The 27,554-nt window shown below is 44.8% G+C and overlaps 2 protein-coding genes across 18 annotated transcripts in view; one reads left to right on the top strand and one right to left on the bottom strand.

Annotated features, from left to right (window-relative positions):
- LOC105017843 (interphotoreceptor matrix proteoglycan 1) overlaps window positions 1–10,127 on the top strand; it is a 32,044-nt gene extending 21,917 nt beyond the window's left edge. The window contains exons 16-17 of the mRNA XM_010882775.4: window positions 3,035–3,117; window positions 8,856–10,127. Coding sequence (XP_010881077.3) covers window positions 3,035–3,077 — 43 coding nt within the window. The 3' untranslated portion in view covers window positions 3,078–3,117; window positions 8,856–10,127. The remainder of the gene's footprint in view (window positions 1–3,034; window positions 3,118–8,855) is intronic.
- Window positions 9,544–27,554, bottom strand: part of myo6a (myosin VIa) — a 56,241-nt gene continuing 38,230 nt past the window's right edge. For 4 of the 17 annotated variants that reach the window (XM_029114640.2, XM_029114636.2, XM_029114650.2 and 1 more), the window contains 16 exons: window positions 26,792–26,922; window positions 26,591–26,668; window positions 25,864–25,993; window positions 25,077–25,167; window positions 24,539–24,689; window positions 22,128–22,336; window positions 20,826–20,904; window positions 19,033–19,193; window positions 18,736–18,777; window positions 18,242–18,280; window positions 17,249–17,287; window positions 15,620–15,726; window positions 14,649–14,789; window positions 13,524–13,550; window positions 11,904–12,122; window positions 9,544–11,793 (listed from right to left, as the gene is read on the bottom strand). In XM_029114640.2, coding sequence (XP_028970473.2) covers window positions 11,594–11,793; window positions 11,904–12,122; window positions 13,524–13,550; window positions 14,649–14,789; window positions 15,620–15,726; window positions 17,249–17,287; window positions 18,242–18,280; window positions 18,736–18,777; window positions 19,033–19,193; window positions 20,826–20,904; window positions 22,128–22,336; window positions 24,539–24,689; window positions 25,077–25,167; window positions 25,864–25,993; window positions 26,591–26,668; window positions 26,792–26,922 — 1,844 coding nt within the window. In that variant the 3' untranslated portion in view covers window positions 9,544–11,593. The remainder of the gene's footprint in view (window positions 11,794–11,903; window positions 12,123–13,523; window positions 13,551–14,648; window positions 14,790–15,619; window positions 15,727–17,248; window positions 17,288–18,241; window positions 18,281–18,735; window positions 18,778–19,032; window positions 19,194–20,825; window positions 20,905–22,127; window positions 22,337–24,538; window positions 24,690–25,076; window positions 25,168–25,863; window positions 25,994–26,590; window positions 26,669–26,791; window positions 26,923–27,554) is intronic. The other 13 variants (XM_029114637.2, XM_029114652.2, XM_029114639.2 and 10 more) reach the window with 8 other exon arrangements.

Below are 27,554 nucleotides of genomic sequence, written 5' to 3'. Positions count from 1 at the left end.
ATACTAATACTGTGTTTGACCCCCTTTCGCCTTCAGAACTGCCTTAATTCTACGTGGCATTGATTCAACAAGGTGCTGAAAGCATTCTTTAGAAATGTTGGCCCATATTGATAGGATAGCATCTTGCAGTTGATGGAGATTTGTGGGATGCACATCCAGGGCACGAAGCTCCCGTTCCACCACATCCCAAATATGCTCTATTGGGTTGAGATCTGGTGACTGTGGGGGCCATTTCAGTACAGTGAACTCATTGTCATGTTCAAGAAACCAATTTGAAATGATTCGAGCTTTGTGACATGGTGCATTATCCTGCTGGAAGTAGCCATCAGAGGATGGGTACATGGTGGTCATAAAGGGATGGACATGGTCAGAAACAATGCTCAGGTAGGCCGTGGCATTTAAACGATGCCCAATTGGCACTAAGGGGCCTAAAGTGTGCCAAGAAAACATCCCCCACACCATTACACCACCACCACCAGCCTGCACAGTGGTAACAAGGCATGATGGATCCATGTTCTCATTCTGTTTACGCTAAATTCTGACTCTACCATCTAAATGTCTCAACAGAAATCGAGACTCATCAGACCAGGCAACATTCTTCCAGTTTTCAACTGTCCAATTTTGGTGAGCGCGTGCAAATTGTAGCCTCTTTTTCCTATTTGTAGTGGAGATGAGTGGTACCCGGTGGGGTCTTCTGCTGTTGTAGCCCATCGCCTCAAGGTTGTGCGTGTTGTGGCTTCACAAATGCTTTGCTGAATACCTCGGTTGTAACGAGTGGTTATTTCAGTCAAAGTTGCTCTTCTATCAGCTTGAATCAGTCGGCCCATTCTCCTCTGACCTCTAGCATCAACAAGGCATTTTCGCCAACAGGACTGCCGCATACTGGATGTTTTTCCCTTTTCACACCATTCTTTGTAAACCCTAGAAATGGTTGTGCGTGAAAATCCCAGTAACTGAGCAGATTGTGAAATACTCAGACTGGCCCGTCATGGCACCAACAACCATGCCACACTCAAAATTGCTTAAATCACCTTTCTTTCCCATTCTGACATTCAGTTTGGAGTTCAGGAGATTGTCTTGACCAGGACCACACCCCTGAATGCATTGAAGCAACTGCCATGTGATTGGTTGATTAGATAACTGCATAAATGAGAAATTGAACAGGTGTTCCTAATAATCCTTTAGGTGAGTGTATTTTACAATAAGTGTGGGACCTTATGTAGACAGGTGTGTGCCTTTCTAAACCACGTCCAATCAATTTCATTGAAGACATCTCATGGATGATCAAAGGACACATGATACATATGACTTCAGTTTGGAGTGTCAATCCCAAAGGGTCTGAATTCTTATGAACATGATATATATATTTAAGTAAAAAAAATTTAATGAAATTGGCATACATTTGTAAAAATGTGTTTTTCCTGTGTCATTATGGGTTTTTGTGCGTAGATGAACGGCAAAAAGATGTTTAATAAATTAAAACAAATAAAAAAATAAAACAAAATCTGGAGAAAGTGAAGGGGTCTGAATACTTTCCGAAGGCTTGGTATATACATACTGGTTAGAGATTAGGTCTGATGGGCTTTTAGACCTGAGAGCTGTACTGTAGACTTAATTCTCTTGTACTTGAGGTTATCAGAATGACGTTGTGCTGACATTATAAGCTCCCAGCTTGAAGTCAGACTTTCAGACAATGTCATAATGACTCACTGGAAACTATAAAGAAAAGGTCCCTGTAATGTAATTTTTATCTTTAAATAATTTATATTATGGCTACCTGATTAAACATATTCAGCTAAGAAATAGAGGTAAAAGAGAATTAAAATCTTGGTTATCACATTACATGAATCTTAAATGCTTACCATTATGCATTTTATAAGCATAAAGATGTCCAGTACTGTACTAAAGACTTGGACACCTTAAAGTCGAAGTAAGGGAATTTTTTTTAGGTAATAAGTGTTTTAATTTAAAATAATATATATAAAAACATGAATTAAAATATATATATATATATATAATCTATTATTTTTTTTTTTTTTTTACAAATGAACCCTTACTATCCAAATAAATGACTTTAATGAATGACTTTTGAACAATACTTTATTTCTGTAAAGCCCATGGGACAAAAATCAGAAACTTCAAAATCCTTCACCAACTAAGCAAACCACTTCACTATTTAATTAATGAATACAGACAAAGTGTTCAAGCAAAGGTTAAATGTCTGCTGCTTTAGTTCCCTCTGTCATCAGTTTAGTCAGTGTGTAATTGTACAATCAGTTTTTCTGGAGGGCTTCACCCCACCAGGAACCAGTCAACACACCCACACAGACTTGGATTTGCCATCTCCTATTAACACGTGAGCTTTCCAAATGGCACCCTATTCTTTATATAGTGCACTGCTTCTTATCTGGGCCCATGCGCTGCTGTAAGTGGGAATAGGGTGCAATTTGGGACACAGTAGTACCCTCACACAGACTAATCCAGTGTCTAGACCAGGCAGCACCAAATACAGTCCACAACAACAACAACAACAATCTTGAAAAGTCTTTGAAAATCTAAAGGTTAATACCATGCAGGGCAATGACAGTATCTAGTTATAAATAGTATGTTTTCTTGGGTCAAAGATAGAGCAACCCCCCTCCTTCCAAAAAAAGAAAAGAAATAAAGGAAGGAAATGTAGTGCCTACAATCACGGCATCTTTGAAAATAATTGAATTGTCTAATTATTGATTTGATGTTATCACTCTATTGGTCTGTAAAGAAAGTGAAGGTACAGCACAGAGGATACTACACCTACCCCCTTGTGAACAAAGTGTCATTGCACCATGATAAACAGCCATGTCTCTACTGTGATTTAACGACTAATGCATGTTACAGATTTCTTTATTTCATGTTTTCATTTTTTTTTTTCATGCATTAACACTGTGATTTTGACCATTGGAATTACATACATTTCACTTGCGATTGTTTTCTTGTTCACTCCTTTGTCTCGTTCTTTAAGTAAAACCTTTTTTCACGACTTTTTCTTTTGTAGATACCCAGACAAGTCTTCAAGTCTTCCGGGCCTGAGTAGTTAAGAAAATACAGGGTTGAATGACATCAAAGTTACATATTGAGGTAAGGACTTGTTCATTATTTTGTTTTCTATCAACTTCCATTATTTCACAACCAGTCAGTCAGAGAAGGCCAATGGTTTTAAGTTACATCAATAACAAAAAAGTCAGTCTGATGCTATTTACATGAAAATGCCAACGATAAATGACTTTTTTTGGTCATGATTACTTTTAGATCTATGTAACCATGTTGAAGTGGGTATGTTGCTAGGATGCTAGCACATAACCCAAGGCTCAATCTTGTGCTATGTGCATGAAACCTATCATGTTGTGGGACAGGTTTTGCTTGTCACTTCATATGATCCATTCGTCACACCATATGATATGAACAGTATTTACCTACACACAATAATTATTAATTTGATCTAACAGCTTATTCTTATATGTTATAACTAATAGCCAAGCTTAATGTATGTTTTGTGCTTTTTACCACTTTATCTATCAAATGAAGACAAGTGAACTAGGCTGAAGTCTGGTTTTATAGCCGGGCCGGCCTTGAATGCCTTGATTGCTAATTCGTGGGTTGTACATTTTCTTTTAGCGGACCTCTCACAGTTAAAGTAGCCTTTTATTTTCCCTTTGAAGAAGACAACCTACACCATTTGTCATACTTACTCATTACTAACCTAACCTTGTTTACAGTGGGGAGAACAAGTATTTGATATACTGCTGATTTGCAGGTTTTCCCACATACAAAGCATGTAGAAGTCTGTAATTTTTATCATAGGTACTCTTCAACTGTGAGAGACTGAATCTAAAACAAAAATCCAGAAAATCACATTGTATGATTTTTAAGTAATAAAATTTGCAATAAAATGCAAATGAATTACTTAAAAATCATATAATGTGATTTTCTGTATTTTTTAGATTCTGTCTCTCACAGTTGAAGTGTACCTATGATAAAAATGACAGACCTCTACATGCTTTGTAAGTAGGAAAACCTGCAAAATCTGCAGTGTTTCAAATACTTGTTCTCCCCACTGTATAAGACTGATTTACTTAGGGGTAGTTATGAGTAATCAATACTTACCTGTAGTTAATATTCAACAGACTTACCTGTAAACAATTACTTGTGATACAATTCTTTATTAGTGTGTTCCTCACTAGAAATATGGTTCTTCACTAGTCCTGTGTCAGATAACCAAGTGCTACAAAATGTTTGGTGGCACAGTGTTTCACATCTTTGTGTGATTGTTCTTAAACATTTTTGTTTGGATGTTAAATGCATATAATACACATTTTTGCATTGACAAATTGTAGTGTGGTGTGGTTCATCCTATGAGGTGACATTCAGAATTGTGACCCAAAGAAAATCAATCATAAAAATCTCAATGGAACACGTAAAATAGTATCAGCAAGAGACACAATCATTTTGTTAGATTTGTAACACGTTTGCCAGAATTAATCTAAAATATATTGAAAGATTTAGAACAGATTGAGAACTAACTTCGCGCAATGATTAAGAAAAAAAATACACAAGTTAATTAATTTTAACAAGGAAATGCTGGATCTCAGGATAGTCATGATAAAGAATTATGATAAAGGGAGATTCTTAAGAAAAGTATACACCATTTTAGTTTTGTATACAGTAACTTACATGTCACACCATATGACAATTGTATACACTAATACAACGAATGGGTGAACAAATTCAGATTCCAATACAAAATCGTAGGGACCACTTATATTTTTGGAAATCTAAGATTCAATAATTTTCATGCCTAATATTATGTCAACCACCCATATATATTTTTTAATTTAAACACTTACTACCCAAATAAATAGTTCGACTTTCAGGTGCCTCAGACTTTTGCACATTACTGTAATTATTGTACAAACAAATGGGTCTGAATGGCCAACAAATTGCTCCATTATCTTTCCTCTAGTTTACATACAGAGCTGAAATTGGTTTAGAGGTGAGTGTATTTCCACTGTAAGCTGCAGACAGACTAAAGCTTATCCCTACCTCTTGAAGAAGGACAGAAAAACCAACAGGCTTGACAAACTGTCTTTTCTCTGTCAAGAGGTACATAACTTGGGAGAGGCTGTTGTTGCTTTCTGAAGTTTTCACAATTGTGATTCAGTCAAAAATTATTTTCTGAATATAAGAGTAAAATGTAACACTTGCACAATACAGTTAAAATATAACAGCAATATACTCAACTCTTCAAATAAAAATGTCCATCTAATATTGAATGTGTTTTAGAAAATTCACTGTTGCATTATGAAAGTTAGAAAGTGTATGAAATCTTAGAATATCAAATACAGTGGGGAAAAAAGTAGTTGATACACTGCTGATTTTGCAGGTTTTCCTACTTACAAAGCAGGTAGAGGTCTGTAATTTAACATAGGTACTCTTCAACTGTGAGAGACGGAATCTAAAACAAGAATCCTAGAAACTCACATTGTATGATTTTTAAGAAATTAATTTGCATTTTATTGCATGACATAAGTATTTGATCACCTACTAACCAGTAAGAATTCCGGCTCTCACAGACCTGATAGTTCTTCTTTAAGAAGCCCTCCTGTTCTCCATTCATTACCTGTATTAACTGCTCCTGTTTGAACCCGTTACCTGTATAAAAGACTCCTGTCCACACACTCAATCAAAAAGACTCCAACCTCTCCACACTGGCCAAGACCAGAGAGCTGTGTAAGGACATCAGGGATAAAACTGTAGACCTGCACAAGGCTGGGATGGGCTACAGGACAATAGGCAAGCAGCTTGGTGAGAAGGCAACAACTGTTGGCGCAATTATTCGAAAATGGAAGAAGTTCAAGATGACTGTCAATCTCCCTCGGTCTGGGGCTCCATGCAAGATCTCACCTCGTGGGGCATCAATGATCATGAGGAAGGTGATGGATCAGCCCAGAACTACATGGCAGGACCTGGTCAATGACCTGAAGAGAGCTGGGACCACAGTCTCAAAGAAAACCATTAGTAACACACTACGCCGCCATGGATTAAAATCCTGCAGCGCACGCAAGGTCCCCCTGCTCAAGCCAGCGCATGTCCAGGCCCGTTTGAAGTTTGCCAATGACCACCTGGATGATCCAGAGGAGGAATGGGAGAAGGTCATGTGGTCTAAACTCCACTTTTGGTCTAAACTCCACTCGCTGTATTTGGAGGAAGAAGGATGAGTACAACCCCAAGAACACCATCCCAACCGTGAAGCATGGAGGTGGAAACATCATTCTTTGGGGATGCTTTTCTGCAAAGGGGACAGGACGACTGCACTGTATTGAGGGGAGGATGGATGGGGCCATGTATCGCAAGATCTTGGCCAACAACCTCCTTCCCTCAGTAAGAGCATTGAAGATGGGTCGTGGCTGGGTCTTCCAGCATGACAACGACCCGAAACACATAGCCAGGGCAACTAACGAGTGGCTCCGTAAGAAGCATCTCAAGGTCCTGGAGTGTCTCAGCCAGTCTCCAGACCTGAACCCAATAGAAAATCTTTGGAGGGAGCTGAAAGTCTGTATTGCCCATCGACAGCCCCGAAACCTGAAGGATCTGGAGAAGGTCTGAATGGAGGGGTTAGCCAAAATCCCTGCTGCAGTGTGTGCAAACCTGGTCAAAAAGTACAGGAAACGTATGATCTCTGTAATTGCAAACAAAGGTTTCTGTACCAAATATTAAGTTCTGCTTTTCTGATGTATCAAATAGTTATGTCATGCAATAAAATCAAATGAATTACTTAAAAATCATACAATGTGATTTTCTGGATTTTTGTTTATAGGTTCCATCACTCACAGTTGAAGAGTACCTGTGATAAAGTGGGAAAACCTGCAAAATCTGCAGTGTATCAAATACTTGTTCTCCCCACTGTATCGAGTGGTGTTCTTTGAAAGGATACATGGCATTACATGTTTGCGTCCCAGTGGATTTCCATATGGCCAGAGTAGCTTCACTCTTAAAGAAACCAACACTTGACACCTCTGACGTCAAAAGCAACAAGGCCAGTATCGCTTCCGTTTTTCCTTTCCAAACCACTTAAGCACACTGTCACTGCCCAACTCCCTTCTTACCTCTCTCAGAACAATCAACTAGTCCCTAACCAGTCAGTTTTCAAAACGGGCCACTCCACCGAGGCGGCTCTCCTCTTTCTAACAGACACTCCTCCGTTCTCATAACGCCTGACCTATCCCCTATCTTTGACACGTTGGATCACCTATCCCCTACCTCTCCCACTTTCCGTGCTCTCTGATTTGGGCATTTCAGTCTTTGCTCACTCTTGGAATGGTTCCTACCTGGCTCCTACCAAGTGACATGGAGAGGATCAGAGTTTGCTGCGCAGCATCTTACTACTGGTGTTCCCCCAATGCTTGCTTCTTGGCCATTTCCTCCTCTCCCTACACACCAAGTCTGTTGGCTCTTTCATATCCTCAAATTTACTTTCACTGCTATCCTTATCCCCCTTTCGACAGCCAGATGACAACATGCATCCCTGCGTGCCTGGCCGATATCTGGATATCTGGATGTCGGCCCACCAACTCAAGCATAACCTTGACAAAACTGAGCTGCTCTTCTTTCGTGCGAAGGTCTGTCCTCTCCAACTGCAAAGCGTCCTCCCACAGTGCAAAGACTCTTGGCATGAACCTCCATGAGAAAGCTGTCAGTCTCTACTAACGTCAAGGCAGTGACTTGCTCCTGCAGGTAGTCTGCAGATCACACTTGTTGGGGCTCCTGGCATGTGCAACCTAACCGCTGCAACTCATTCAGAATGCAGTTGCCTCGTGTTCAACCTTCCCTAGTTCTCCAGTGTCAGCCTGTGTCTTTTCGCACTCTAAACTCGATTCCATTTGAAGAGTCAAAACCCTTCTCTGTCCTGGCTCCTCAATGGTGCCAGCTTCCCTTGAAGGCTAGGCTAGCAGTCTCTACCTATCGTCAAAAAATCTAATCTGAAAACTCACCTTTACATACAGTACCAAAAAAATGTCCACTGCCCCCACCTTGGTCTGTTGTATTTTAACTATTTATGTTTATTATTTGACCGGTCTTTCCAGCACTAACCTTTGACGAAAACAAATTCATTGATTAGAATGCACTTAATCCAAAACTGTGTGGTTGTTTCACCGAGCTGTTTCAAAATGAATGCACTTACTGTAAGTTGGTCTGGAGAAGAGCGTCTGCTAAATGACTCAAATGTAAAAAAAAAATCATCAGCATACATTTAAATAAAATGACTCTGTCCAACAGACGTTGTTTCATACTTGATTATGATCGTGATGGTACACTGCAGGGAAAAAAAGGTGGTCTGCATAGGCAAATCTATGAATGTTGTCAGTTTCGATTTTGAAAGCAATCTGTACAGTGACAAATAGATGATTTACTTCTGAAATACAGCCACATTATGGCAATGAGAGCTGCGTGCTGCTGCTTTAGCCTTGCTAGATTAGTCTGGCAATCTTTGACCCTATAACCTAATCAGTGTTGTTTTGTTGTTGAGGTACCAGTCTAAACCTAGGCAACAGGGATGGTTGCCTAGGGTCTGGATTTTGAGAATATTGAGGAACTGGGTGAAATGTCTAAAGGGTTTAAATTAAAGCATACAGAATGCAGAATTATGTTTGGCGGACATTAATTCTATAGATCACACAATTCAAAGCGTCAGGCTACAGTATGACTGTATGAATTCACACAGGTGACATAATGGAGCGGTCTTAGCTTGCATGCACTACTTTTGCCTGTCTTTGTCAAAGATAACCTTGTGTTTCTCTTTTTTTCTTGACTTAACACAGGACTGTTTTTAAAGGATATTGGAATAGCGGAGGCGAATAACAGACTGTCGTTGACTGCAGAAAGACATTAACCTGTGGATAACTGATGGACAGGCACTCAGCCAGACACAACCCCTTAATAACAGCTCTGCATAGGAACTTTTCCATGCCTGTGATTTGCCAGGAAGGACACTCCCCTTTTCTGTCAGACACTCAGGCAAACGCTGTGGGCAGCCGAACTCGATCTTTGTCATCAGTGGACAAAACTCAATACCAACAGATACATGACAATCCAATGTTATCATATAACTAAGTGCTGAAGCACCCTAGGCCAGCAAACTGCTTTTATACAAATGTGACATTTTAGTAGTGAAAATGTTTTTTTTTATTTTAAATGCCAGATGAAAGGTTATGAGAAATGTTTTCCTCATAATGAGGTTCTTATATTGCAGTGGGTACAATGAATCATATACCTTAGACCTGTGAGAGAGAACCATTGTTCTAATGTGTCTCTGTTACACTGCCATGGTGTTAATGTTTTTTAGTGTCCTCCAACATCCATACAGTAAAATTAACTATTCACTTACACTTCAATAGGGCTTTTTCCTAAGCACCTGTGTTTTCTCTGGTTTTCCTGCTGTAGCATTAACATGCTGAACAATAGAATGATGTAAAAAAAAAAAGTATATAATAATAATTGCAAAAGCAGTAGAGCGAAACATGGAATGCATTTATTTAATCAATTATAGAACAGCGTTAGAAAAGTGACAGTGAAAAGGCAGTATCTGAGGAATGATTGTTACGCGTGTTGAGATACAGAGCTTAGACGCCAGTCAGACATTTGTTGAACATTACGAGGTACAGTATATTCCAGGAGAACCCACAGTACAGTAGTACACACTGGTGTTCAAATTATTAATAAATACTAAGGTCTAAACAGAAGAAAACATGCCTCAGATACAAGCGCATGATTGGATAGATTTAATCCATTCAAACAACCATGACAACGCTTTTCGCATATGCAGCGCATCAGAGGGAATGAGAACAAAACTAAAGACTAACAGCCTTACCTGAACAGGGTACTTCCAGTCTCATAAGAGATTGTCTCTATAACACAGTACTGTACAGTGACAAAGGCTGTCCTCCTCCATGTAGCTTTGTATGGGTAAATTATTGCTTTATTTAACAGTAGACAAGAGCTGGTTTTCCCCCTGAAGAAAAAGACATTGAGTCATGTGCCCAAATCCAACGATAGTAGAAAGATTTCTTTTGAAAATAAATGTGTACATTCCAGTAGAAACATTACTCTCTTTGTATTACACAATTATAAAATATTCTGTATGTATTCAGTGTCTATGGAAATATGAGATGACTTCTAGGAGAGGTAATATTACCAGACTGTAATGTTACTGTATAGGAGTTTGATGTCTTTTTGAGCCCAAATCATTCTGCATGATTTCACTATTTCACTCCCATACACGCTTTGTCTGACATAAGACTAGAATGCTGTTGGAAGATTGAGTATCTCAAGAGTTGTATTGTTCCCCTCTGGTAATGTATAATCTCTTCACACCATAATTAAGTTTGATTAACACATTATTGTTCATTTTTAAGACAATATTTGGAATATCATAGCCTAGTGTCGACAACATCCAACAATCCATTTTAATTTCAACACGGCTTTAGGAATGAATGGTTTGGGAATGGGAAAATGAAATTTACCTGTCTTTTTTTTCCATTAACACACACATGAAAAATAAGACAAAATAAACAAACTAAGGACTGAAGGAATAAATCAACAAACTCAAATTACATTCGGTCTGAAAGTCAGAGGTAAAAAAATCATTACAGTATTATGAAATATTATATATTGAAATGAATGTGAATTGATGCGCAGTTACTGAAAACATTCCTTCAGGCAGAACCCAACTTTAATTACTGTCTCGTGATAACAGAAATATCCAATCAGCAGTGGAAAGTTCCAGAATCCACTTCCCGTTTCCACCCTCTAGATCCAACAACTATTTTGTGCAATTTCATTTCCTGAAATTAACTAATGAAAACAATGTAAACAGCAAGTATGGATTTGAGTGAAATTATCAGCAAGCAGTTAAGGTTGCAGAAGGACAAAAGGATTTTACTTCAGTTCAAATCACTAAAAAAGATAAACCTAAGATTTGATACTCAAAAATATTATTTGGAGACGGAGGGTAGAAACAGTCCCTACTTTGAGAAATGGACCCTTTTGTAGCAGTGTTCTTTATAAGGCCTCAGTTAAAGTAGCAGGAATACTAAAGAAAAAATATACTTGCTCGAGAACAGAACTAGATGTAATAATTACTCAGATTCCACTGCATAGGTTCACTGCAAATCCCCCCCCCCCCACACACACACACACCTAGAAATAATAATCAAGACAACTGAAAGCCGGCAAGACCAGAAACATGAAAAAAAAAAAAAGACAACTGACAAAAACCTATTCTCTTATGACACGCACCTAATCACTTGACAGTTTGAATGCCAACTGTTAGGTGCCGTGGTTAAGTGCATTCTTCCCTTTGCTGTAGTGAGAGGCCAGTGGTTTGGGACAGGGGCTTCAGCCTTTGGGGCAAATCTCCCTAAGTACAGATGAAAGATGAGCTTCTGCCCCCCCACCCCCAATCCTAACCATAATCAAAGTGAGGGACATTCTAAACTGAGGCAGGTCCAGTGACACTGAGGGGGGGGGGGGGGGGGAGGGCAAATTCACCCGCCGCTCTTTACTTGAGCAGGCTCTGCAGCATGGCTGTGGCATAGGTGGGGCGCGCCTGTCGGCTCTCGATGGCGCTTCGGAGGTATTGGACGCCCCCGCAGCGCTCCCAGATCTCCTCGAACTGCCGGGGCAGGATCTCGGCTCCCCTCTTCCTGGTGAGGCCCGTCTCCTCCAGGCTCAACTCGCACATCTCCATGTCGTCTTTCCCTGCGGGTGCGAAGAGACAGACCACTGAACTGACTGCCCGAGACCGCCGCGCCACAATTAGCACTGGGCAGATGAAATGTGGGGTAAATGAGTAAGAGCTGGGAACCGACCCGCCACCAGCAGGATGGGCTGCTTATCGGGGTGCAGCTCCATCTGCCTGGCGATCCAGGGCCCGTCGAAGTGGGCGTACCACCAGCCCTTCTTCTTATTCTGGGGGTCCTTGTACTGGTCCCCTGGCCGGATGAACGGGATGCGGAAGTAGCGCTGCTGCCTGTTCATGGCCACCTCGTGCTGCCTGGCCGGGATGGGCGGGGCCGGGTTCGCCTGGGCTGTTGGAGGGGGGGTTGGGACGCGGTTAGAGTGACTGGTGAGAATGGGATCGGGAGCTAGTGGGGAATGGGATCGGGGGGGGGGGGGGCCATGAGGAATGGGAACCAAGGAAGGAAAAGGGACGGGGGGGAAAATCACAGGGCTGCTAAATCGACAGGGGAGCAAGTTAGAGCGTCAAGCAGCATGTCTGACAGGAGTTGTTACGGAGATCGAAAACTCGTGTCCAAACCTAAAGGACAGACATTCTATGCGCTACAATGTGGGTGTAGTCTAGTGATTCGGGGGGGGGGGGGGGGGGTCAGGCTCTATGGAGAAAAGGTTATAGTAGTATAGATCCCTCCTTACAAAGCAACCTCAGGCGAAACCCCCCCCCCCCCCCCCCCCCACCAAAAATAAATCCATTACACCAACTTAGTTAAAACCAGAAAGCAGACAAGTGGACCCGTGAACACCAAAATATTAAATTATTATAAACAAGGAACCACAATGGCCACCCACTCATTTTGTGCCTTGCAGGGAGTTGTTATAGTCCATCTGGCTTACAAAACCAGCGATCTCAGAGTGTCGGAATTGGGGCCATTGACTTGATCTGCTGGTGAATACTGCACGTATCGTACATCACCGCTTTGTTACTCCGTGGTGTCTGCACACCACAGAGTAAACACAGCTTTAAACGCGCAAGTGGAATTATCAGAGAATCCGATTATTGTGTTGGGAAACTCACATTCACTACAGACAAAACAGCTAATCGGACCAAAAGAGGGAACGCACAGTAAATCATATAGGAACAGTTCCTACTGCAAACGCAGTTAATCACAGTCACCTCAGACTCCTCCCATTTCCGACAAGCACTTGAATCCAGCCATGTAACTGGACTTGGAACAGAGACCGCTCATAGCCTCCAAAGTACCGGCCCAAAACATTTTGTTTTGTGTGAGTATTCAGACAAATAAAAAGATGGCTCCGTACAGCTCAGTAAACTTGTCGGGGAGAAGGAAAGCAATCTCAGTGACTTGAGTACTAAGGGAAGCTTGGAACATCTTGGAAAAAGCAAATCCATTTTCCTAAATAGTCCCGCATTTTCTATATACGTCCAAGTGTGTTTGACCAGAGAAGAGTCTGTAGTATATACACAATCTCCTGTCCCAAAAATAAAAAAAAAATAAAAAAAACACACGCAAACCAAAGCCATTGGGTTTGCCCGTTCAAGCAGAAATCGGTTGCCCGGAAGTTTCCATGGGCAATCACCAGCGTTTCCACTGCCGACACCAAGGTCCGCCCCCACCGCCCCCACCGGCAGGACCCCACACAGCACATCCCTCCATATCCCCAGTGTTAATGAAGGGCACAGCACGGGGCAAGAGGTTAGTGGTGCATCTATGTCCTGGAGAACCACTTACGTTTCTGTTTCACAAGAGGTGTGACATCTGCAAACAAACACGGCGGGTTACACAAACATGCATCACACAGACTGGTATGAGATACAGTGGAAAAAACAACAGAATACTCTAAGCAAATAACATGATCAAGGAAACGTGATTTCTATTTCATAGGACAGTATTCACCCCCCCCCCCCCCCAAAAAAAAAGACAATTCAGGAAAATATGTAAAGTGTGTCACAAGATCGTGAATTTTTTTATGAATACATCTTGGAACCATCAAGAATGTGAGTGAGACAAACAATGATCTATAATGAGATTCATTACCATGTTTTCCGGTCCCTAAAAACAGCTAAAATGAGTGAAAACGCAGGCCTGGCAAGGTCATTAACAAGCAAGTATATACACAAAACCAGTACAAAGCTTGATCACACCTATTCAACTGAACCGGGCAAGTGTCCGAGCTTTGGACTGGTCCAGAACATCATGCTAATAACCTGCATAACACGAAAGCTGTCCTCAGTCTATGGCACTGTGCTGCCAACTGAAGCAAGAGCAGCCGAGCAGAGAGATCCTCTGATGCATAACTATTCTGTACGTGACTCTACAGGGGCTGATATGTAGTCCCATTGGTAGCCGAACAGACAGCATGTACAACAAAATGTGTGCACTCTGCCACACGGGAGAAACGGCCCTTTGTCGTCATGGCGACTCGTTGCGTTGATCATGGAAATGAGGCAGAGCCAGTGGAGGGCTAAAGGAGACATTCGCGTCCCACAGAAGGGCGGCACAGAGTTCTGAGGAGAAATGAGGGCACTCTGGAAGACCACATCAGCAGACGTTCCAAATGGCGCCCTATCCCCCCATTCTACCCTATTCCCTGTGAATATCACACATTGCACTGCTCTCCACCAGGGCACTGTGTAGGGAAAAGGCTGCAATTTAGGACACACTACCATTGTACAACGCTCAACAGGAGGCTAAAGCTCTGCCAGTCTGCCTCCACTATTGCATTTCTATTGAAATGGATGTTTTTATTGAATTTCCTCATATCAAAGAGTGAGAAGGACCCACAGTAGGAACCCTACTGTGACGCTGTACTGTACACCGCTGACCCCCCCATGGGCCCGAAAAGGGGGACCTTACCGTAGTCAGTGACTGATTTCGGGGCCCTCTGCTCAGGGTTGCTGGTGTCGTTGCCACGCTTTTTGTTCTTTGACTTCCAGGCGTGATAGACCTTCAGCCGGCGGTGGAATTCCTCCCGGCAGGCGGCCAGCAATTCAATGTCTGCAGGCAGGGGAGAGAGAGGACAGAGTGGAAGAATGGGAGAGGAGAAGACCTGAGAGGGTTATGCATTAGAGCAGAGTACAAGTCTGACAGACACATGCGCAGAGTCACATGGAGGACCTGCAAACCACGAGACCATTACATTCCTTCTACAACAACGCAAACGTCATTAAACAAAGGAAATTCATTACACTTGTCACTGGCGTTCAATCCTCATGATTCTCAGAAACAATTGCTGCCAGAATTAAAACATTTAAATTGTCATCAGCACATCAGACAACATCCTGAAGTGAAATATCATGTGAAATTAGATGCCTGGAGCCCGCTAAGTGCCTTGGTAAATGCAAGTGCACAAAAGGCTTCCCATCTTCCAGATAATTGAGTAAAACGACTTTCAAAATGACTTAGTGTCACGTCCACACCATTTAATAAACAGCATGCCTGATTCTTCCGGAGGTGAAATGGCTTATTTTTGCTTTCAATACAGAGGTGTGTGAACAACTGCAGGAATGTATTCCTGGAGCATTTTGGCAGCTCATTCAACACAGAGATTGTAAGGAACAACCAATGAGTCAACCCAAATGAAACCTCATCCCTGCATAAGACTCCATTTGACCAGTGTTCTCCCAACGTTCCATCAAATGATAAAAAGGCTTAGAGCAATAAAAGGTGGTAAGATAACACTCAGTCCGAAACATGACACGCTCTGATAACTGACAGTTCCACATTGCACAAGGTCTGTTGGGAGCAACACATCGCCAAAGTAACATCAGAGGTCAAGTTTCCAAATAACATCAACCCGCCCGTTTGGCACGGGCCGACCTCCTTACCGCAGGACGTGTTGATGGCGTCCCTCAGCTCGGCGTACTTCCACTTGCTGAGCTCGTACTTCTTGGTTCCAGCGGCGGCGGCTTTGGTGGCCAGCACCTGCGGCCCTCTGGCAGCGGAGACACAAATGACACGGGGTTACGACCCCAACCAGAGCAACACGGCGGAGGCTCCGGGGGCGGGGGGTTGGAGGGGGGGGGGGGGGGTGTGGAGCAACGACTGACAGGAATCATATGGACAGAGACACCCAAAGGCCATGAATCACGTCACATGATGACATATCAACAAGTTCATTGGAGGAGTTAGGAAAAGGATGCCGATGACCGGCGGGGGGGAGAAGGGGGTGGCTGTACAAGAGAAATTCACTCTCAGCTTAAAATAGGCATTTGAGAACTCATACCCGCAGGGCAACGTTCACAACCCGACTCTTAAATGAAGCCGGATTGGCTAACAGGAGGACGAGCCCGTCTCCTGTTTCTGTGTGCTAGTCTTCCACAGGGCCTTGTGGAAACCTGTCGGCGGCGTGAACATGTCGGCTCCGACTCCGCCGGGGCACCTTCCCATCACAGGGAAGACACCAACCACGAGGTTAGGAGGCTGGTCGTGACAGCGCTTCGGCGCTGCTTATTCTGGTGGAAGGTGAACAGCCGTTGAGCACAGTGAGGAACAGTTTACCGGACACAGATTAAGGACAAGCGTTAATTGGCATCCAGGAAACTGGCTTTGTGTGTCCTTCTCTCCAGCTGTGTGACTGTGTTTGGCGGTCTCCTCCACCACGGCCCGGCTGACGGGGCTGATTAAGTCCCGGCAGGGATTTGCCCCTTATAGAACACGGACTCTCTGGACGGCAGGTTGGAGCTGGGGGTGGCCCCAGGCCTGTAATCCCATTGGCCGAATGGGCATCTGAGCCTCTCCAAACAAGGGAGCTGCTGTCGCACACACTCGGTGAAGTTGGCAGCTATTCCGGGTACCCAAGAGCACGCGAATCAGCTGACCTTCGACCAGCGGTCCAGGCAGCCGGTCACCTTCCTGATCCCGCTTCCTGTGGCTGCTGGCCAAGTGACACGATGAGGCGTAGTGGGAGGAGCCTTGGGGCAATTAGGACAGACTCAGTGACACCATTACCAGCTGGTTGTGGCCTCCTGGTTCCAACCAAAGTCACTCAGTCAGCCATTCGGACGGGGAGAGACTGACCTCGTGGAGTCTGCTAACAGGGAACCCTGATCAAGAAGAGCTTGGCTGAAATGGAAGACCAGGGGCCCAGCACACAGGATCAGGCGGTTTTTCATAATGAGAGTTAAATATTTTGACCCAACACAAGGCACCGTGGTATTTGTCTTTGTTATTTACTTACCAGGATTTGAAATAAAAGATAGATAGAAGGTGATTGTTTAAGAAAAAAAAAAAAAAGTATGATTTAAAAACCAATCCCGGCCAATTGTGTACGAATATTCAATGATGGTGAATTATGTGGAATTTTTTAAGATTAGCCTAAATTAAGATGAATGCCTATGACGAGAAGTATTGATTCAGATACATAGAATTTGGTTGATCATTCGGTTTTGTTCCATTGAGTTAAGTGATTTTTGGAGTTCTCTCTGATCAAATCAAAATTAAAGACCTCTACCCACCTAGACAGGAGCTCAGACATTTCCTTGGCCATTTCCTCCCTAAAAGGACATGATGAGGCCAGCATAATGACAGTTAGAACCACAGAGACACATTAATTCCAGATAACAGTCACGTTTAGATTGACTGCAACTGTAAGAGGGTAGAGAGGAAAAAGGTGTGTGAAGAGAACAGTGTGTGTGTGGGTGTGTGTGTGTGTGTGTGTGTGTGTGTGGCCAAGAGGTTAACCCAGTGACTTTCCATCCCTCCCCAATTAGAACATGACTGCTTCACTGGCCACTCAGTAATCTGAGCTGGACTCACAAAGTGATACAAGAAGGCTGATCCAGGTGTGTGCGCGTGCGCGCGTGCGTGCGTATCAGCATGTCGCAGCGATGAGCTCAGCATGTGAACTGCATGGCCACTAATTAAACTCCCCACTGTGATGGAGTCACTCATGTTGTTCTTAAGGACGAACATGTCACACCATTACCAGGTTTCTCTAGTCTTGATTTTGACACTTAGGCGAAACGACGGCGCGAACGTGTACATTGTTATAGCCCCACTGCACAGGGACCTGGTGTTATCGTCCTTCACAGCGGTTTCTCATTACCTGACGAGAGCTCATATTTTCAGGGGGAAAAAATGAAATTGATAGGAAGAGAGCCTTGTAGAGAGAGTAACCATATGGCATGTCTCTAAGGACCCTTCAAAACACAATTTCAAAGAGTGAAACAGGTGAGTGCACAGCAGCATGCCAGATTCACAACGTGACACATTCATCAAACACAGGTTAGTAAGTGAAGTCGAGGGGGAACTGAGGTTCATTAGACAGTGTTGTTACGGTTAGTGCTACCAGCGTTGGGTGCATTAGCATATATCAGCGTTACGAAACTAAATAGCCACGGGAATCTTCCCAGCCAATGCTTTCCCAGAATGCCTCGTTTTCAGCCATGGTAAACATGTGCCGAGTGTGTTCCTGAACAAGGTGAATGTGGTGTTTGGAGGTGACCTACATGGACATGCTCTTGAGCTTTTGAGATCCTCCAGCTCCACTGCAAAAAAAGAATGAGGATTACCTCTGGTACAGTGAACAACACAAAGCCAATCAGGAACTGGATGAAATGGTGATTCTTTTTTGCACCCCTGTCCATCTGATTGATTGAAGTACATATCATTTCTCTACGACAATAATTTGAAATTCAAATAAGGAACCGATTGATTTTCAGTGTGAGCTTCAAGTGAAAAGTGTAATCTGATGTCAAATTCCCAGTTCACGTAAATGTACCTCATACAAATTCTAAGGAATTCTCAAGTCGAATCATGGGTTTGGGTAAACATCCCAACTAGCAGAATGGCTGTGATTGCTGGTAAGCGGGCAGATTGCCAAAGCATGCAGGGTAGTAAAACAGACAATTCAGTGGTCGGGGGGGGGGGTCAAGTATAGGTTGAACTCGGGGTGGGGGGCGGATGGGCAGGGGTAAGGGGTTAAATCTTGTGTGCGTCTTACATAGCTCTCTCTGGGGATGATGGAACACCTGAGGTACCGTTACTGGGAGACAAGAAGAAAAAAAAGAGATTGGTTAGGTACCCCAGACGGCCAGAGGAATGAGCTCCTCCCCCGTCTCTCTGAAGTGTACACCGGGCCGGAGACAGGGCAGAGAGGGGGCCGGAGACAGGGCAGAGAGGGGGCCGGAGACAGGGCAGAGAGGGGGCCGGAGACAGGGCAGAGAGGGGGCCGGAGACAGGGCAGAGAGGGGGCGGAGACAGGGCAGAGGGGGGGCTTGCAGGGTTGGTGGGCGGTTACCTGCGTAGGCCTGCATCATTCTGGCTCTCCTCCGGGATGAGTTCGGACTCGCTTTGGGCAATCCTCATGGCCAGCTCCCGGTCACGTCGCTCCTGCTCCAAGATGTTTTGACGCGCCGCCTCCTCCTCCCGCTCAGCCTCCAACTGAACCTCCATCTCCGCCTGCAGACACAGCGTCTATTAATATCTGGGGCCCCACCGGGGGTGGGGGGGTCAGTTCAGTTAAAAGCCAATTCCAGGAATACATTGAGATTCCCATTTGAATTCCAATGCTCTTCAGTGCTTTTCAATGAGCACATTCGGAATTGGAATTTGTTTAACTTTCTAAATTGACTGGAACTTTAATGGAATTGACCACAACCTCAGCAAGCGCGCACACACACACACACAGTGAAGCATAAGGCCTACAGGAGTGTGAGGCAAATCAGAGGACCGCCTCATTTCCTGTGTTATGCTGTGGACGGCCTGTGGACCATTACTCCAGGTGATGATACAGGGGGTGGAAGGAGGTTGTGGGGGGGGTGGGGCTGTAGACCCAGTATTATAATAAATGCTCCTGCCGGCTCCACGTCCTTGAGAACATTCCCAGCTACAGACTCATGAAGGGCACCGGGAACGTGGTGTTGAAGACAGTGAGGAAAAACCTTGTATGAAAAATAATAATAAAGGGAGATAACGTGCCAGACATTCTCCAGGGCTCAGAAAATCAGCCCATCCCTGCAGGTCCAGGACAATGTTAGGTTCAACAGATTGGGTGAAGCACCCTTTGGCACCTTCTGTGTGTGTGTGTGTGTGTGTGTGTGTTGGCGTTCAGTCCTGTCAGGGACTGAAGCGTATAACGTTTCACAGAAGAGGTCTCTGTCTGCCAGTCTAACGAGACTCCTCACACCTCTGCTAATGAGCCGTTGTCCAGCCTGTGGGTCCCTGGATGGCTGTTACCCAAAGTCCACAGGAGCTGGTCACCACCTTGGGGCTTGATGGAGAAAACAACCCATTAGCGCCACAGATTCGGGGGACAAGCAGCTTTAGGGCGAGGCACTGGGGCACAGGACCAAGAATGTCTTTCATCTTTCTGTTTCTTTGGACAAGTTCTCCAGTCGGAGAGTCAGGATTGAGAAGATCTCAAGCAGATGAATTCATAAATGGGTTTCAAAGAACCGCCTGTGACACTCAACTTGGAAGAAAACTGCCCTTCGAGGCGTTATATATGATATATGCATATGAGCAAACCATCACTCTAAAGTTAAAGGAAGTTTGAGGTTTTCTTCCCTCCTGCAAAAGCGACAGTGCAAATCATGAATATTCACACTAGCGTGTGTACAGAAACCCAATGAGATAACGGTGGGTCATCTAAAGACCAAAAATATCGTTTGAGAAGCACCAAGCCTGCCCTGGGCTCAGGGCCCGACACTTTGATCCTAAAGGAGCAGCTTTCAGCATGAAAAGCGAAGAGCCTGTAGCTGATCCAGGGTCCGATCTCTGGGCCTCTTCATGATTTCCCTCTCCAGATGGACAACATGGGGAGCCAAACAAACAGAACATTACCCTCAGAAGTAGAACCATCTCCACAGAATTAGAGTGAGTAGGAGGAGGCAGTCAGAGGGTCTGTGTGTGTGTTTAGTGGGGGATGGAGCAGAACAGAAGTTGGAGGGCGCTCAGCTGCCAGAGAAACACTGAGAAGTAGAGCAGGGGAAGTGGAGCATTGTATTCCAGCCAGAATGTTAACTCCTTAGGCCCCGTGGCAGACACTGATGACAAGAAACCCACGCAGGGAAGAAGAACACGGTCGCTAACCTGAAGTTTTCTCTCCTCTTCCTCCCTCTTCTTCCGCTCCTCTTCCTCGTGTTTCCTCTTCTGCTCCATTTCTGCTTTCCTGAGAAAAGAGTGAGACAGGCTTACTTTCTCTCCTTATGGGAGAAAGAAATATGATAAAAACTGCTTCTACGACTGAAAACCTTGATCACAATCGTGAGTGATGTCATAGCGAGGTCAGTTAGCATAGCTCATATGCAGAAACAAGTAAACGGGTCTACCAGTCGAATCACACCGAAACCGAGCCAGTGCAACAAACAGCTGTCCCTTGATATCAGGTTGTTTGTATTACAGAGAGACCGTGTCAACTGACTTTCACAAGGCTATAGTAATTAATTGAATTTCACCGGTCAGATGACCACCCCATTATACATTGCTGAGGTCTTCTGAAAACAAATGCCTTTTGGAGCCTCTGAATGGTGGAGCGGTGAAGTCTTAGCTGCTTGGTCGCGGGGCCAGGGATTGAATCCTGCTGGCGGATTAGCCTAGGGGTCCGGTGGAGGGCTTTGCAATTGGTTAGCACCGTCTGGGTTTGGGGGATTAGCATTCTAATAGTCGACCTTGTGTTACTGCACTCTAGTGACTCCTTGTGGTGGCTCAGGCACACTGGCAAGAGGATCACATGTACAAGAGGATCAAAATGACTGCAGGTCATATTGAATGTGTGTACCACTACTGCAAAGATGAAAAATAAAAATTAATAGTAATGTAAGCCAGGTCATCAGTAGCAATTAAAGGGCATTTGTACAGCCATCCTTTGGTTTAAGGTACGAGAGTACAGCCCTAAAAAGCCTGACCTCAATAAATAACCTCCATCCTATTAGGCGGCTCCTGTAGAGTTAGTGTTGTGAGGGTGAAACACCCCTAATAAATAACACTGGGCTAAAAAACAAACACATAAACCCTCGGTGACCATTGGAGGAGCCCTGATAATTGAAAGCTGGAAAGTTACAATACAATATATGACTAGGAGGTCCATTGTCAAAGGCCACGCTCAAAGTGCCCCAGCACAAGGTAGACCTAATTAACGGAGCCATTTCCACGACATTGCCCTTGAGTTAACAGGCAGATGAACTTGGCAGGCACCAGAGACGTGTGCCGCCCTCCCTGAAGCCTATAATAAGGAGCTAGTGACTTGTGAAGGGAACAATGAACCATCCGTTTGGCTCAGAGGTCTCATACTCCAATAACGAGGGGTAAGAAGCTAGGCATGACTGATGTGCCCTCGCTCCTCCGCTCTCATTCAAACCCCACCACCCCACCCACCCACCCCACCACACTCACAGACGCCGGTCCTCCTCGTCCTGCTTACGGCGTTGCTCCTCCTGCTCCCTCCTCTTTTTCTCCCTCTCCATCTCCTCCTGGATCTTCTTCAACCGCTCCTTCTCCTCCTCCTCCTTCTTCTTGTTCTGCATGGCCGTCAGCAGCTGCTCCGACCGGGTCACCAGGACGCGGTACTCGTGGTCGATGTCCATGCGGGTCATCACCGTGGACTGAGGAGACAGGAGAGCAGAGTCCCGTTTAAAAAAAATAAAACACACAAACACAGAAACGGCAGCAGCCAAAACGGGGGGACGACACCGAAATCAATAATGGAGGACGACGCAAGGACAAGCACGTCCTGTTGGGCGTAAAACACAGACGGGTTGGACACGGGGGATAATGGAGGCCAAGAAAGCCCAGGGAGCACAGCGTCAAAACCACCTGACCCGAACACTACGCGGTGGCGGGACACCGTTCAGACTGCGTGGCACCGAGTCAACCCCTCTCACGGTTGACCGAGCTGTTCAAGGACTCCAGCACACCAACACTTTGTGGTCCGAGAGGATGTTCAAGTCGCTACTGGCGCGTACTTCTCTGAACACTCGCACGTTCCACAGAATCGAACATTCTGACTATCGACATTTGCAGAACCTTCTAGCGCGAGCGCCGGTCGATTGGTTGGTTTGAATTAGAGGCAAATGAGTTCGAGCGAGCTCTCTGCTGCCTCTGAATATTCATACACATCTGTCCTCAAAGTAACCTTCTATCAGAATAGATTATTCAGCTCCACAGTCGCGGGCCTTAGTTTGATGTGTCCCAGTGTCTCTTACAGAGCATCTCCGACTCACCGGCGAGCGATCGGAATGAGATTCATTCCATCCCATCGGAATGTAAATTCAAACATAGCAACGCCAGGATCCCGGGCCTGATTCCTGCTTGGCCCACCCAGAAGACGATGTATCCACTCAGCGTGGTAATTGAAGTGTACCTTGGGTAACCCTTCCCACTCTGAACTCACATTTAGCACTACTTGATGTTCATTTCAACTAGAAGGCTCCCCTACATCCTACAATAGTACCACTTATAAAGCCTAACATATCAATTGGGTGCAAAGGAACTAAACGTCGACTAGGCTTTTATTTTTTCTTTAAACAGATAATTTTTGAGGGGGGGATTTTATTAGGTTCCATTAGCAGCAGCGTCTCTTCCAAGCCACTACCCTAAGCAGAACCATAAAAATGCAAGAGGAGTCAAAAGTTAATATCCACGGCCCTCTGAGACAGGATGCGAATCAACCCAAAGTGCAGAAAATAACTCCTGGATTAAGGCAACCTATTAAATGCAGCCGCTACTACGATAAAATATCCTAGCTTCAGAATAAGATACGGTGCCAGCGGTTGAGGGGGGGGGGGGGGGCAGATACACAGTCTGAATGCCAAAATAACATCAGGTCGTGTGAATAAATAACAAACCCTGGATGTTGCGGCTCGGAAAATGAGAGAAAATTAGAGGGATTACACAGGGGAGTGAAACATGGCAGTCAAAGCTGCCCTCCTCTAAAAGGCCTCGTACCCCCAGACGTTCCCCCAAAATACATAGTCTGCCCGAGCCCGCTGTAATTACACACCATCTGGCCAGCTGAATCCCCTTAATAACAGCAGGCAGAGCTCGCCTCCAACAACCGTTGCTGAATATTTCACAAAGGCATAACAGTGTCATGGACAACCGTGTCAAGGGCGTGTTCCAAGCACCACCTCATACACTCTCCATGCAGCGTGTAACGCAACCTTCAAAAAGTAGTGCACTAGGGGCTCCATCTGGTGCAGACATTCTATGCACATGCTGGCGTAATGATATTCAGAAAACAATGTAAGAATGATGAGCGATGAAATGCACAGGTGAGAAGAGAATGACGTGCCGGGCTTCGCAGGTCTTTGATTTTCTGATTTCGTTTTTTTTTTTTTGCCTTAACTTACATAACAGGTGTGTCTTAATCGCATGTCATATACTTTGATTCTATACGCACGCTGGAAAATGATTCATGAAACTTGCTTGACAACAGCTTTTCTTTTTCTTCTACATTTGACAATAGAAAAAATGGGTAGAAGTTGGACTTTCAAATGGAATGGTGAATGCTAAAACCAAACAAATAATGAAACACACAGAAGTGAGAATAACATGCATGTGTTTCTCTGACGTTTGATCTCTACTCGTCAAACTTGAAACAGACTTTTGATTTTGGGTTCTAAGAGAATTGACAATAGAGGGGAAGGAAAGGGCTACATGGAGGTTCTCAAAGTTTCATGTGGAGACATATTGAAATGCAGACATCAAGCTCACTTTAAGATATTTTGGACTCACGCCCAGAGGAGTAACAAGAGGTTGTACAAAAGTTAGACTTTCAGAGAGGAGTGGTTTGCAGAACGTCAGACCTTAATTCTGAACATGGTGTCGTTTATATTAGCTTCCAGCTCCTGGATCTGTTTGATCATCTCAGTCTTTCCCTCCTTCAGGCCAGCGATCACCTCATTGAACTTGTCAATCCGGTTCTTCAGGCTACGCACCTTCACCAGTCCATCGATCCTATACCCCAACACACACACACACACACACACACACACACACACACACACACACACACACATTACTAAAGCGTCTGCATGCATCCCCCACACCCCTCCCCCAGGGATGTTATGTTTTATCAGATCTCCCGGAGCTTCACAGAGGTAAAAACACACAGAACACCAGACTGTCTCCGTGGTGATGCATGCATGACGTGTTAAGCAGCCTGGCACCGCCGAGCTGTGGATGTGCCGTATAACGACAAGTACCGGGAGAGGGAGAGAGACCGAGAGGCAGACAGACAGATAAACCAAGAAGGGGACAAGACAGAGTTACAGACAGGCAGAGAGGGGGACAGACGGAGTTACAGACAGGCAGAGAAGGGGACAGACAGAATGGTTGACCCACCGTGGCTTATGCTTCTTCCTGCACAGCCACATCCGCACTGTCTTCTGCATCTTGATACAGGCACTGGCACGGTACAGCATCTTATTCCTCACTGTGGAGAGACAAAGGGGGGAGAGAGAGACGCGGGGGGTGGGGGGGACGCGGGGGAGAGAGGGAGAGAGAGACGCGGGGGGGGTACAGACAGTGAGACACCGAGCCCAAATACCAGCAGACCAAGTGGGACTGACGCAGGCTGGCACCACAGAAGCCATACGGACATACTGCCCCCATGTGAGGAAAACAATGGGACAGCAGCTGTCAGTTGTGAGCACATGTCCCAAATGATACCACATTCCCTATATAGCGGACTCTTTACAAAGTGCATGGTCAAATGAAGTGAACTATGTAGGGAAAAGGATGCTATTGGTGATACAGCCCCCTACGCTGTCTGGGCAGGTAATAAATCATGTCTAGTGGGAAGCAATTGGAGGTGAATTTTCTGCCAACATAAAATACAATGAAAGATAAAAAGGGAAAAAGTTCCCTCAGTCCAGGATAGAGAGTAATAGTGACTGTTTTCAGTGTCGTATGAGGTGGTCTATCAGAGGACATCTTCACACAGAACAGCCAGTGTTTCGTGGCGGGAATTTGGTTTGAGCCATTGGTGGCTTAACCTAAATCCCTTTGTCTCCAACAACGTAACAGGTCACAAAAATCGGGCCAACGTATGACCCCGGTTCTAAGACCGGGCGACCCGGTCCATAAAACTGTGGGGGAAACACATCAGCGGGACGGCGACCTCACTCACGTTTGATGACGGAGAGGGAACACCACTGCACCTTCTTCCATCGGCTGCAGACGAGCCACTGGTTGACCTTCTTGACCAGCTCTGCCAGGTGGTCCGGGTCAGACTTCATGATCTGGTCAAACTCTTTAAACTGAGGGCAGAACGGACAGAGGACGGACACGGGAGAGGAACGAGAGGGTGGGACGGCGAAGGGAACGGACGGACGAAGGAGGAATGGAGCGCGGATGAGAGAGAGAGGAGGGGGATGAGACACGAAACAATACAGGAGAGATGTGAGAGGACATAGAACAGCCAAAGGCAATTTCTCTGCTGAAACAGCCATTAGTATGCTGATGTTTCCTGGGCAGGGAAGGTGAAGGCAGAAGACTATACCATCAGAGCAGCAAAGCACCTGTCTGGTTGCTGTCAATAAAGGATCAGGTATTCATTTATTCATGAGCACCAAACTACAGGAGTTCAATCAACCACAATGCGATCACCTCTGACAACTGGCCATTAATGCCACAACAGATTTCTTTTTTTTTTTTTTTTAAAAGCCCCCCCCCCCAAAAACACACAATTAACATAATTGAATAATTCATCTGTAACGGAAATGAATACCCCACGTGTTAGCGCTCAAAGGTTTATTATCCTAATCGGTTTTCCCTGGCAAACAAACGACCAACGGCGTTCCCTTTGAAGCGCCGTAACAACGAGGCGGACAGAAGGCCCTCACGGAGGGTCTCACCTTCCCAGGTCTGAAGAACACTCTGGTCAGCCCAAACTTGTAGTCGTTCTCGTTCAGACCCAGAGCTTTGAACAGGGCCTGCGGGACAAAACACACACACACCATTATCAACATGGAACTGTAGCACGTGGGGGGGGGGGGGGGGGGGACTCCCGGGGGGGACGGGCGGACCGGACCCGGAGCAACGGCTTGGGGACTGACCTTGCAGAACAGCCTCGGGTCCAGACGGGTCAGCTTGGCAGGCATGTACTGTTTGTACATGTTGTAGAGCTCGTGGAAGGGGGCTCTCGAGGGAAAGCCTCCCTGCATCAGGTCCAGCACAGACACCATCCCTAGGGAAAGACACACACAGGGTCACCAGCCCCACAAGGAGAACATGGCTGTGGTTGTAACGCATGAGTGGCTTCCTGGGTCGCCCTAGGGCCGACGTTGCTACATTTTCAAAAGAAAATATCTGGCATGCTTTAAATTAGCTTAAGTTATCAAATTATGATTTCATAAGGTGAGGTGACAGGAATATTCATTGTAAATCCATAGTTAAATATCTTTGCTTCATGCGATTTGTACAGTTAGTGGTAGACCCATTTCTGACTTTCTGTGCAACCCTACTATGGTTTCTGAATTCATTATAGATTTAAATATACATATGAACACTCATCCACAGTGTGTGATTTTAAAGGGATTTGTTTTATTATGCAAACCAACATTTCTGTATTTTGTCCATAACTACGATAACTCAAGTCAGGTTTAAGAGCTCTTTCAGTCACATGTTGATGGGTTTTTATTTTGCCACATTTATTAAAGTCACAGCATAATTTAAACAAGAGAGGCTGGAAAAAAAATATTTTGTTTTCACAAGGCACGAGCGTGTGTGAACAATGAGAATGGCCAATTTCAGAACATATTACTACAAACACATGGTCACCAAGTATTTCGTACTCGAATGGTTTTTAGACCAGTTAAA

The sequence above is a fragment of the Esox lucius genome, chromosome 18 (genome assembly GCF_011004845.1).
Source record: "Esox lucius isolate fEsoLuc1 chromosome 18, fEsoLuc1.pri, whole genome shotgun sequence".
In the NCBI taxonomy this organism is placed as follows: Eukaryota; Metazoa; Chordata; class Actinopteri; order Esociformes; family Esocidae; genus Esox; species Esox lucius.
The sequence above is the reverse complement of the archived record's forward strand: the minus strand, read 5'-3'. Positions and strand labels throughout refer to the sequence as shown.